This window comes from Plasmodium brasilianum (assembly GCF_023973825.1).
Source record: "Plasmodium brasilianum strain Bolivian I chromosome Unknown PB_00_23, whole genome shotgun sequence".
NCBI lineage: Eukaryota > Apicomplexa > Aconoidasida > Haemosporida > Plasmodiidae > Plasmodium > Plasmodium brasilianum.
In genome coordinates, this window is record NW_027122928.1 from 1 (window position 1) to 11,709 (window position 11,709).

The 11,709-nt window shown below is 20.0% G+C and overlaps 1 protein-coding gene across 1 annotated transcript; it reads left to right on the top strand.

Annotated features, from left to right (window-relative positions):
* Nucleotides 1-1,342: 1,342 nt before the first annotated feature.
* Nucleotides 1,343-3,902, top strand: MKS88_000340 (STP1 protein; the record flags this gene model as incomplete). Its single annotated transcript, XM_067219237.1, has 3 exons — nt 1,343-1,363; nt 1,472-2,534; nt 2,887-3,902. The coding sequence occupies 3 exons, from the start codon at nt 1,343-1,345 to the stop codon at nt 3,900-3,902; spliced, it is 2,100 nt and encodes a 699-aa protein (XP_067070414.1).
* Between the last annotated feature and the right edge of the window lie 7,807 nt (nt 3,903-11,709).

Genomic DNA, 11,709 nt, shown 5'->3' on the forward strand with positions numbered 1-11,709 from the left:
AATAACATATTTATTAAATATAACCATAACAACGTAATTTTATACGTGAAATAATTAATTACAAATATTTATTATTAATATATATATTTTTTTAATTTTCTAACCATTCACTACTTCGTATGTATATATTTCAAAAGTAATATTAAAATAAGAAATAATATATATAATTTACACTATAATAACCTTTTTCCTTGTTTATGAGTTTAACTTGTTCTTTAATTACATTTCATATTTTACGTCTTAAGCAGTATTTTAAATAACCCAAGATCTTTTTTATTTTGTACGCTAAATAAATATTTATCATTATAAAAAAGTTATTTTACTTTAGTTATATATATAAACAAACAAAAAAAGATGTAATATATTTTTAATTTACTTATTATAATATATCTATCAATTATTACAGAAAAACAATTACAAAGATTTAATATTCTTTGTTTTGTCTAATATAAAATATTATTCTTTTTAGGTTCAGTTACTATCTTATTATTCCTTATTTAGGAACAATAATTTATTTTATATTTTTTTAAACTATATTGCATAAATGATTTTACTATAATTGTTTTTTAATATATTTTTATATTTTAAATAAGTATGCAAATCTTTTTATAATTATTTAATACTATAAATATACCTCTAATTAATTAAGCGCTCGTCAAAATGAATCAGCTAATATAAAAGTTCTAATAGGTACATACAATAAAGTAAATATAAAAAAAATTAACAAAATAATAATAGCAATATAATGGCCTATATCAACAATAAATAAAAAAAAAATAAGGACATACTATCATTATTAATAATGTTCTGGTTTATATATTATTTATTTTAATTAAAACCTTAGAGCAAAAGGAATTATTTATATTATTATAAGTAATAATAGCTATATATATATGTATATATGTGTTTCTAATAACAGAAATAAGGAAACGGTAATTAATGTTATTTTTACGGAATAAATTTTATATTACATGTTGATGTAACTTATATATGTTGTTTTGTGGTTAATATTGTAACTTTTTCCTTATATAAGGAATATTATTTTTACATAATCATATATACATAATTCTGAATTAATATTAAAATATGTTTAGGATGCATCTCCATTAGTAATATATTTACTTAAGGTAAATGAAGTTATGAAGCACCTAAAATAAATACTAATGTATTCTATTATTTTATAGTTCATATATAAATTCTTATGTAAATTATAATTTTATAATTTATTTTTATTGAGAAATATAAATTTAAAATAACGATGTTGATAAATAAAATATATAAATTCATATTTTTCCTTCAGAGTATTATTTATCATACGCTAGAGTATTAATGTAAATCCATCATGGATAATTGTTTTTCTTCGGTAATAATTTTTTATTTTTTAATATTAATGAATTATTTATTTATACTAAAACAACTGTTAACATAAATAACATAAAAATTAATTCTTGAATAATTGTTTTGAATCTAGAAATTGAATGTTCTAGGTTCTGGATTTTTGACATACTATAATGATCTATATTTCAAAAGAATTATACAAAATATAAAAAGGAAAACTGCTAACGTAAATAAGAGTAACAAAGAAGCATTTAGAAATGTATGTCGAGATTTGAGTAAATATCTAATGAATAATAAGTCTCCCCCACCACATTATATTAGTTTTAAGGATAAATGGGAAGGAGCATTAAAAAAGTGGGTACAATCTTACTATGAAAAGATTAATATACATAAAGAATGTCCTGTTGTTCTGGAAGAAAATGATATGAAAATTTTAGAATTAAAATATGATGAAGAAGATTTTTGTGAAAAAAGAAATATATATCTTAATGAAATAAGACAGTTAAAACCTGGAACCATAAAGACGTGTAATGAGGAGTATTTAAAGAAATGTAACGAATATAACAATTGGATTAATGGGAGAAATATTTATTTTCAGGAAAAAGTAAGCCTCATTAAAGGTTGTTACAGAAAAGAACGAATTATGGGCAAAAAAGGAAAAAAACAAGAATCATTATGCAACATACTCGAAGAAGAAACCTTTAGAACATCATTAGATTGCTTACTCATTGATCAAAATCCAACTTGCAAAAACTTACAAGAAAAAAAAAAGGAAGTTTTACAAGAAGAAGATCAAAAAACAGCTGAAAAGCCATCTAAAACTGAAGCTCCAACGGAACAAACCCTTCAAACATTACAAAGTGGAGAAACTAATAATTCACAGATATCTCTATCCCCAGAGACGTTATCTCATCAGCATCGACCTCAAACTCAAGATCAGTCGGAAACTGAAGCTCCAAATCCTCAAGTTAAAAGTAAAGAATCTGAAGCTATACAAACTACTCAAGATAAAATATCAGATTCACAAATAAATGATACTGATGATGACGCAGTATTAACAGGCCCTAATTCACCAACAATTTCAGATTCTTCTATATCACGAGAAACTCAGTCTCCTAAAAGTCATGCATTAAAAGCTGAATTCTCAATTCCTTCAGCAGGTTTAGCTAATTCTGCTGAAACCCCTAAATTTTCAGGTACCATCAATTCTGCTTATTTATCTATTCTTGAAATGACAGAATTAAATATATGTTTATAATTATTTCAGGTCCATTATGGAGTTCGTCTAACGCATACACATCATCTATTTTAATCAGCTTTATAGTTATTTTTCTATTTTCTTTTTTTATTAAAGTAAAATAACACTTATGTAATAAAATTATGATAATCATTTTATTATCGTAATAACGTGTTTTAAAAATCCATTTCTTTCTACTGTAGTATGCTTTAATAGGGTTGTTTAAAAAAAAAATAAGATAAAAAGAAGACCTGTGAAATTTCTGAGAATATTATATCCTTTACTTTCTTGGAAAAAAAGTGAGTTCTTAGCACATGATCATTTAGAAAACACATTATATGATAACGAAGAAACTATAAAAAGAATAAAAATAAAAGATCATAACATGAATTATAATGTAAATGCAACGACTCCAAGAAAGGATACATACAAAACTATTATAGAAGTACATATGGAAGTACTCGAAAAATACAGAAATGAAGAATGGGAACACAAAAAAGAAGAATTTTTAAAAATATTTCTAGAATTGTTCACAGAAGAGGAATATACAACATATCCTAATATAACTAATGACGAATTAATAAAGGAAGATACTAAAAGTATTAATGACATTGAAAAACAAAAAATTCTATGGAATAAATGGATAGAAAAACATCAAAATCTTGCTGACAAATTGAAAAAGGAACATTGGTTTAATAATTTAAAAAATGATTGGAAAAGAGAACTAGATAACTTAAAAAAAAGAGAAGAATTAAAAAATGATCCTGATGAAATTCAAAATATTCCATTTTCACAAAGAGAAAAAGATATATGGAGACAGTGGATATCGGAGAAGTGTATAATTATTAAGCAATATATTAAACAGGACTTATTTAACTATTTGACTGATGAACTCCAGATTATACCAGATGAACTTGATAATGAAAAAATTAAAGATTCTTTGCTATTAATTAATATAGGAGAATTATCGAACAAAGAAGACTGCCAAGAATTATATAAATATATAAAAAAAAAATTATTAACAAAACTGTGTATCCTCGTTCTTATGTCAGTATTAGAAGAATGCAAAAAAGAGCAGGACATTGAAAATAATGAATCACATTTGGATAATTACATAATTAAATCTAAGGAAAAAGAAAATTCAGACAGTAAAAAAGAATTTATAGAAAACATAAGTGAATTTAATCGATATTTTTTGGAAAATACGGAAAATATTGATTATAAAACGGACGATATCTTTAAAAAAGAGTTAGAAAATTGGATAATAGAAGATAATACAAATGTAAATTCTATGAAAAAGGAGAATACTGCAGACAAATACTACTGAATTATGCAAAAATACATTTTTAAAATTTATAATATACATTCTGAATATATAAGAATTATATTTTTTCGTAAGCATGTTATCTATATGAAACTTATTTCATAAATTTTATTATTCATTATTGGAACAATGAAAAGAATAATTTGAAAAAATACTTAATAAAAGAAAGAGAAGCGAACATAAAATATGAAGATTGAAATAAAGATTCATAAAATATATTTCAATTATATATACTATTTTTTATTTCTTTAAGATTATCAATATGAACTTTATATTAATATTTGTTTAAAAATAAGTAACAAGGTATATATATATATATATATATATAAATTAAAATTATATTAATGTATTCCAAAAATATTAAATTCGTAGGAAAAAAAAAAAAAGCAAAAAAATTAATATTGCAATACTTTCTTTTAATTTATATATCGGAATTACTTAAATTTTAGAATTCTATGCTATTTCATTATTTCTATATATATAGTTATTTCCATATTCAGAGAGATACCCATTTGTATCATTTAAATATTCTTATCAATTAATCGTTCGAGAATTTAATTAATATAAAAAAAAATTTAAAATAAAAAACAGAAATACGTTAAAACTCACGAAAGCATGATGAAAATATATACATAGTTCATGTAATTTAATATATTATAGAAAAACCATATTTATATACATAATGAAATACTTCTAGGCCGTTATGATTTAATAGATGTTCGCATAATAAACGTTTTCATTTATAGTAAGTTTGTAACTCTTTATTTGTTATATATCAATATATTTTTTTTTAATTATATATATCTTCTCACAAAAAAAAAATCATATTTATATGTACTATCCCTTTATAAAGAATTCAATTTTTTTATACAACAAATAGTGTAACATAAATGAAAAAACTTTATACATATTTATAGATATATACGATATTCAAGTATCATTTTTGATTGTATAACTTTTATAATTATAAATTAAAAATATAATTGAACTAATTAAAATTCCTAAAACATGATAATAATGAAATTATTCTGAATACATAGTTTTTTATATTAACTTGTAATTTATATTCGCTTTTAAAAAAAATGTAAACAATTAAATAAAAAATATACTTATATTTTTTTTTACTTTAATATCTACATTATTACTTATTAATATTTTTATAAAATAAAGGATATAAAAGTTAAATATAAAAAAAGTGTATAAATTAAACAGTGCTAAATGAATTTCAGCGCTTTTCTAAAACCAGAAGGATATGAAAGAAAATGTAAATATTTTATAGTAAATTTAAAAAATATGATATATTTTTACATTTTAAAAAGAATTTGTTAATTTTGACTTTTATCTTTATATATTTTTTGGATTTTTTGTAATTACGCAATAATATTTTTCCTTTTTCTACTTAGCTAATAAGATCAATGGTTATTATTTTTTAAATAATCTCTCTATATATTAATATTTATAAAAATATCTAATACCAGATTTATCTGTTAAAATATAAAATCCATTTTATATATGTAACAATTTTTAACGGATACCATATACCAAAATAATAGGTAGATTACAGATTATTTTTTACTGTTTCATATTATGTAAATCCCATAAAAATATCAATTTATTTATGAATTTTACACTATCATTAATTCATATATAATATTATTATATAAAATGGCAAAAAATATATTAATCTGAATTAATTATAATTATTACCATAGGTTAATACAATGCTAAATGTAATAGATATATGCGCCGTTGTAATGTAATAGCCTTATAATACATAAAAAAAAATTTATTATTACATATTAATAACATATTATTAGGAAAATAATTATTTTTAGATAATTATATTAGCATTGTCTTTGTTCCAATAATTTTGAATAAATTCAATAGAATTTATATTTTTTCTTTTTGTTTTATCAGAAATAAATATATAGTTCTTTTAATGTATATTCTTTTAATCTGTATAAGATTCATTCCATTAGATATTTTTATACCTTACCATAAAATATTAGTATTACATGCATATCTTATTTATACAAATTATACATTAGCAGAATAATAAATATTTATGTTTTCTTTTATATTTTATTTTTTATATATTATATGGTACTTAATAAATTTTTTAATATAACATTAGTCCATTAAATCTATTGTGATTATACTAGAAATATATTGAATATTAAAAATAATAATAGAATATTTGCATACATAAACCTAAAAATGTAGTTATTAATTAATATTAATCTCATAACAGCACAACTGTAATTCATTGCACTCTATTCGGAATTTTGACAACAGAACTACTTTATTGAACGAAACGCATATATGAGAATTGAAAAAAGATATATTATTGTTATAAATATAAAAATAAAATAACAGAGGATATCTTACGTAAAATAAATTTAAAACATGTTTATTTAAACCATTATTATAATAACTTTTCTATATTAATCTCTATTTTTTTCAAAAAGTAAAAGAGAAATCGTTCTACGTATGTTCTAATAATAATAACAATTTTTGTTTTTATGTAATTTTTTATATTTTTTTAAATATATTTAATTATTTCATAAATATATTAGTACAATTAAAATATAATAATATACAAGTTATATATTTTACTAAATATATGATCTTAAGATATTTTACAATAATATGATATATAAAAAAAAAAAAATAAATAATTTATTATTATTCTCTGAGATCTTTGAAATATACATTTGTATATAGTACAACATATAAGACACATAATAGAGATATATAAAATAGCAGTGAAATAAGTAAAATTGAAAAATTTTATGATATTTCTTTTATCAATTATTTTACTATATTGGGTAGGTAGAACAAAAGCCATAAATTTATTTTTTAATTGGGCTTGTCATATTTTGTCTGTAAATATAAATTTTAGTTAATATATTAATTTATATTTTTTTAATAGTCACATGTATAAATAAAATTCACTAATATATTTTACTAAAAGCTTTAGGCATAAAATTTTTTTTTTTTTTTATTTAATTTATAATTTTAATTAATCTACCTTGTAATAATATGTAATTTTTGTTTATATAATTGTTATATTTGAAATATAATCATATATATCATACTAAATCAAATGTTATAAAGATTAAACTGAAACTTTAGCTTCTTGTGTAATAGGATGAAAAAAAATAAGAAATTGCTTTAAATAATATGATAATGTTTATCTCTAGAATAATATATTCATACTTAAAATATTATTTTTAAGCGAGATATTTTTAATTTAACGAAATAGTACTTATTTTTATGTATTATAATCGTATTTAACTTAAATTTATTTTTCATTTATTTAAATTATAATTTCACTAAAAATCATGAAATTAAGATTCCTAAAGGGCCCATATATTATTATAACATATTTTTAATATTAACTGAAATAATTTGAAAGGTGTCATTCTAACACTAAAACAAAAATAAAAGGGAAAATTCTATACCTATAGAATAAATAATATTTATCTATTTATATTATTTTAAAACGTAAAAAAGGATTTTCATATAGATACTCATAAATAATTCGAAATATGTATATGAGAATGCACTAATGTTAATTTATTTTTTTCTAAGGAATATAAGTATATTTATATAATTTTCACACAGATAAAAATAAAAGGGAAGAATATTCATTACTATAATTCTATTCTAGATACAATAAAGAAATTATGTTTTTCAAATTATCATATTTACAATTAAAAGCTTTTATATTGTACTATAGAAACTATACAACCTTATTTTAATTTTAACCAAAAATTAAAGTGGTGATTTTATTAAGAATGTTTTTTTTAAATTCTATATATGACAAAAAGGAATGCATCACATATAAACATAAAGCTTAACATTTTTTCACTTAGATAAATATCAATATGAATTTAATTTAACTTTTGTTGTTTCATTCACGTATATTTATATACAATGTCACAAACATTTTAGGGGGAAGCGTAAGATTTATTTGTTTATTATAATATTTATATATATCATAATATTTCATTAATTTGTTGTTACATAAATGAAATATATATTTTTATTCATTAAAATATAATTTTACGAATATATATTATTAGTAGTAGTAATATTTTTTATTTTATTATTTTTTTAAAATAATTCGTGTAATTACATCTTCAATATAGAACGGAATAAGGGGAGGTTAGTTGAAATGTTAAGAGCGATAGTATAAGTCCTGTATAATATTGTTCTAATACTAAATATAATTCTTTATATATTCCTAATACTAATTTTATTGCATTATGTCAACAGATTGGTATATATTTAATTGAAATTAAGGATAAATATTATTCTGATAATCTCAAACGTCGTAAATACTTGAATTACCTGATAAATTCAGAAAAAAAATTAAAAAGAATAATAGTTACATTTTGTTTAACCCCCATAGAGATGTTTTGTCTAAATTAAATAATATATGCATACAAGAAATAAAAGAAATTGATACTGAATCTTTAACAAGATTGAATAAATATACGGTTATTATGATTATTTTAGCCAACTTAATGGTAAAAAACAGGTTTCTACTGATATAATTTGTGGTAATATTAAGAAATGTTATAACCTTTACAAGAATAATTGTGAGAAACATCAAAAATGTAGCTACAATGCTTTTTGCGAGGAGTTAATCAATTGTAAAAAAGTACTTGATAATAAAATTCACATGGTAACTTCCTGTACTGGTTTACCATATATTTATCACCTAAGCAAGTATAATATATATTTGCTGTCAGTTTATCCAGAGCGGTCGTATTACTAGCATCATTCTCTTTATTTTTTTTATATAAAGTTAAAAAAAAATTATAGTTAATAACGTGAATATTCTAACACAATGAGTATGCCCATTTTCACAAAAATTTACAGGCACAAAACATTAATATATTTAGGTATATATACATGTTTTGTTTCATATAGTTTACTTTATTGAAATCATGCTTATATAATAGCTTAGTTATGAAAATAATAGTTGAACTTCAAGAAAAAAGAGAATCCTTACAAAATATATATAATGTATTAGATAAAAAATTTAAAGGAAGTTCTCATAGTATAGGGTATCAACCACAATGAGATCCTTGATACAAAAATTACAGTTTATATTATTTGCCATACAAAATATAATACTCAGTGGTGCAAAAGTTACATATATGAGGATATTTCTTAATAAATAAATAAAAAAAATTAGAAATGTATACATGCGCATAAAAATTAAGAAAAAACTACACAGCAATTATTCAAACAAAGGGTTAACATAAATACAATACTACTGTTTGAATCAGTAGCAAAAAATTTATATATATATGAATTTTTCTTTAGAATAAAAACCACATAATTTTAAGGTATAAATATATAACACAAGATTGTGAAATGAATAATGATTTTATTACACATTAATATGTAGAAGCGTTTATTAAAGTAGTATTAATGTGAAAAGAAAATAATCAGAAGCTTTAAAAAAAACACCAGTAATATTATTGTGCAAATAAAAAAATAAAATTCATAAAATAAAAATATTATTCAAAAATTTAAAAGAATATATATATATTATTTATATCTTTAAAGTTTCATTATCATTTATCTAGTTGCCGATAAACAGAATTAAAAATTAAAAATATGTAAAAATTATAGTATTGTTGTTTTTGTATGGTATTTATTCTATGTAACATTGTAAAAATGTTATTTATATATGTAGTTAAGAGATATTTATTCTACTCAATCTCTAATTTATATAGCAAAACTCTTAATATTTAGTTTATAATTCATATATATGTTCTTCTAAAGCACTATAATTAATTGTCTTTTTCTCCTCTAATACTTTTTATACATGTAACATCTGAAGTAGTAAGAAAATCTTCTTATGAAAAATAACAAACATATATAAATTTATTACATAATTATAAAATTTTATCTAATGTATATTATAAAATAACAAATCGTATATACATTTCTATATTGCATTTTTATTTGCTATATACCTAGAAAAATATACAACAGTTATTTTCATAAAAGTAATAGCAAGTAATATTATAATACCTAAATAATTAGAATAGTTGAAAAGAAATTCATTTTTTATTCAGGTTTCTAATAGAATTCCACTATTTTGAACTCCATGGAACTCATATATACATTATTATACATATTACATTTTAAAAAATCAGACTCTTTTTTTGCTGCATGTAAAAACTTCAGATGCATATCTAATAAACAAATTATATATTTCAGAATTGGAATTAATATTAATTATTCAGCATAACTATATCGTATCTTGTATTTTACCATATATCTGTAATTTTGTTACTAATTTAGATATGAAAATGATCAGATTACTCATAATATCACATTCAAAATAATAAAACAAAAATATTTTTCGCTGAAATTATTTCACGTTATTTTAAACATTAGCATGCTCATATTAAAAGGAAAAACGAAAATACGTTTGAAATAAGGAGATAATTAATTTTATGTTTCATAATAATAGTTTTATAGTAAACATAAATTTAATTCGGAAAAAAGAATTCAGCAGACGCTTCCAGATTATAATAAATATAAAAATACTAAATAGTTCATAATATTTATTTAATCATAGATTTTAATTTTACTACATATATTATATATATTATATATATAGACACATTTTGTACATCATTATGTACATAACTAATAAAATTATAAAATTATTATTGTAACATTTTGTTCCTAATTAATTTATGTAATGGCATCTTGCAATGTTTTTAACATAATTAATCTATATAAACTATTTACGCAGATCACTTACAAATTCAACATATTTTCAATAATTTATTTTCTATAAAAAAATTAATTTCAGTAACAAAAGAATTGCTTTCATTTAAATAATAAAAATATAGAATTTAAAAAAATAGAAATTTTGTCAAAGATTAAAATTTTTATTTCTTATAACATATATTTTTTTTTAATATATTAATAAAAATATATTTCATTTTCTTAAAATAATGAAGTTCACTTTTTTCTATTTATAAATTTATTATATACTTTAGAACACATAATCTTATGAAATAAAATAAAATAGTAACCTGGATAAAGTTAAAATATTGATCCTAATTACCAAAGAAATAATATTTTATAAGAACATTATTTTATTAGCCAATTCTAATTCCCTACGTACACCGTTAAAGAAACAAAATCAAACTTCTTACAAAATTTATTAATAATAATTTTTATGTTATGCCATATTTCTAATAAAAATTATTTATATAACAAATATTATGTTTATACTGGAGTAAAATATATATAAATCATTGTGACATAATATATATACTACTTTACATTAAATACAAAAAAAAAATATTCATTTTTAATGTAATGTTCATCATATAATTTCTTAAGCACGTCTACAGATAATCATATTATTCTTCAAGATAAAAAATACAATACAAGTACTTTTCGTTTAAAACGGAAATTCTAACACTACTTCATTAATATTATATATTAATTTTAACTCACATATATATGTTTCTTATAACAATCTAATTATGTACAGAAATGCATATATTACATGATATTATTTTATTTTGAATCAACAATAATTTATAATAAAAAATGACAATTATTAATGCATGTAAATTTACCAACAGACAAAGAACATAATTTATGAGTATTAATTATAAGGATTACGTTCTAAATCCATGTACATTAATAAAATTATAGAAACAATGTTTATGTTTATTAAGTATATAAACTAAAGATATTACATATAACATTTCATATGAATAAGTTATATAAAAAAACATGTTTCTTGTTATGCACC